The 2,217-nt window shown below is 44.2% G+C and overlaps 1 protein-coding gene across 1 annotated transcript in view; it reads left to right on the top strand.

Moving 5' to 3' along the window:
* Positions 1-2,217, top strand: part of LOC132168427 (uncharacterized) — a 9,635-nt gene continuing 7,418 nt past the window's right edge. Inside the window, exon 1 of the mRNA XM_059579411.1 lies at positions 1-2,216. Coding sequence (XP_059435394.1) covers positions 100-2,216 — 2,117 coding nt within the window. The 5' untranslated portion in view covers positions 1-99. The remainder of the gene's footprint in view (position 2,217) is intronic.

Genomic DNA, 2,217 nt, shown 5'->3' with positions numbered 1-2,217 from the left:
GCCATGCTCCTCTGAAACCTCCTCGCAGCCGCCACAGACCATTTTCGAATACACCCAAATGCACCGAGAACCAGAGCCACACACAACCATTCAACATTCATGAATGGGTTCCTCACTGCCGTCCGATGCGCCAAGATGAGGAATCCGGCGGCCATTATCGCCCCTGGCGAGCCCCTCCTCCACTTCCATTTCATCCTCCTCCTCAAACCCTTCTCTTCCACGGCCTCTCTTCCCGAGGACCACGTCCACCCGGACCCACCCGATCTCCCGTCCCAGCTCCTCTCCATCCTCTCCGGCCCCAATTGGCAGAAACACCCCTCCCTCAAGAAACTACTCCCCTCCATATCCCCCTCCCATGTCTCTACCCTCTTTACCCTCGACCTCGATCCCCAGACTGCCCTAGGGTTCTTCCAATGGATCTCCCAAAAGCCAGGGTTCAATCACAATGTTCACTCACACTTCTCGTTGCTCAACGTTCTCGTGCGTTTCGGTCATTTCGGTGCCGCCGAGAAGATTCGGATTTCGATGATCAGATCGTGCGAATCGTCGAACGACGCGCAGTTCGTGTTGGACGCACTTCGGAGGATGAATCGCCAAGACGGTGAGTTTCGGTTCAAGCTTAGTCTTAAGAGCTATAACATGCTGTTAATGTCGTTGTCGAAGTTCCTTATGATTGAGGAAATGAAGGGCGTGTATATGGAGATGTTGGAGGATTTGATTCCGCCGAATATATATACTTTGAATACAATGGTTAATGGGTATTGTAAATTGGGGAATGTGGTCGAGGCACGGTTGTATGTGAGTAAGATAGTGCAGGCTGGGTTGAGTCTCGATACGTTTACATACACTTCGTTGATATTGGGGCATTGTAGGAACAAGGATGTAGATAGTGCTTATAGGGTTTTTAAGCTTATGCCGCAAAAGGGTTGTCGAAGAAATGAGGTTTCTTATACTAATTTGATTCATGGGCTTTGTGAAGCCGCACAGGTTGAGGAGGCTCTTAAGTTGTTCTCCCAAATGGGGGAGGATTATTGTCGTCCGACAGTCCGGACGTACACTGTTATCATATGTGCATTGTGTGGATTGGGTAGGAAGTTAGAAGCTTTGAAGTTTTTTGAGGAGATGAAGGAGAAAGGTTGTGAGCCAAATGTTCATACTTACACGGTTCTAATCGATAGCATGTGTAAGGAGCATAAGCTTGACGAGGCAAGAAAAATGTTACATGGGATGTTAGAGAAACGCTTGGTTCCCAATGCGGTCACATACAATGCTTTGATTGATGGGTATTGCAAGGAGGGCATGACTGAGGCTGCATTGGAAATTTTGGGTTTAATGGAGTCAAATAAGTGTAGTCCTAATGCTCGCACATACAATGAGTTGATATGTGGATTTTCTAAGAAGAAAAACATGCATAAGGCAATGATGTTGCTTAATAAGATGCTGGAGCGGAAGCTTTCACCAAGCCTTATTACATATAATTCCTTAATCCATGGGCAGTGTAGAGCAGGTCATTTAGATACTGCTTATAGGTTGCTTAACATTATGAAAGAAAATGGTTTAGTTCCTGACGAGTGGACCTACAATGTTTTCATAGACACTCTTTGTAAAAGAGGGAGGATAGAAGAAGCTCGTTCCCTCTTTGATTCTTTTAAGGAGAACAACATAAAGGCGAATGAAGTTATATATACTGCTTTGATTGATGGGTACTGCAAGGTTGGGAGAATAGATGATGCTCAATCTTTGCTCAATAGAATGCTTACTGAGGACATTTTGCCAAACTCATTCACTTATAATGTAGTGATAGACGGGTTGTGCAAAGAGAAAAAAGTGCAGGAAGCGCTGTTGCTGGTGGATGAGATGGTAAAGATGGATGTGAAGCCCACAGTTATTACCTACACAATTCTCATTACAGAAATGTTGAAAGAAGGTGACTTTGACCATGCTAATAGGTTACTCAATCATATGGTTTCGTCGGGATGTCAGCCTGATGTCTGTACTTATACTGCATTTATTCATTCATATTGCAGCCAAGGGAGATTGAAAGAAGCAGAGGATATGATGGCTAAGATGAATAAAGAAGGAATATTACCAGATTCGCTGACTTATACACTATTAATGAATGCATATGGACGTTTGGGGTTAATAAATCATGCACTTGATGTTCTAAAGCGCATGTTTAATGCTGGTTGTGAGCCTTCACATTACATCTATTCAAAT

The sequence above is a fragment of the Corylus avellana genome, chromosome ca2 (genome assembly GCF_901000735.1).
Source record: "Corylus avellana chromosome ca2, CavTom2PMs-1.0".
NCBI classification, from domain to species: domain Eukaryota; kingdom Viridiplantae; phylum Streptophyta; class Magnoliopsida; order Fagales; family Betulaceae; genus Corylus; species Corylus avellana.
This window is presented reverse-complemented; position numbering and strand designations above follow the sequence as displayed.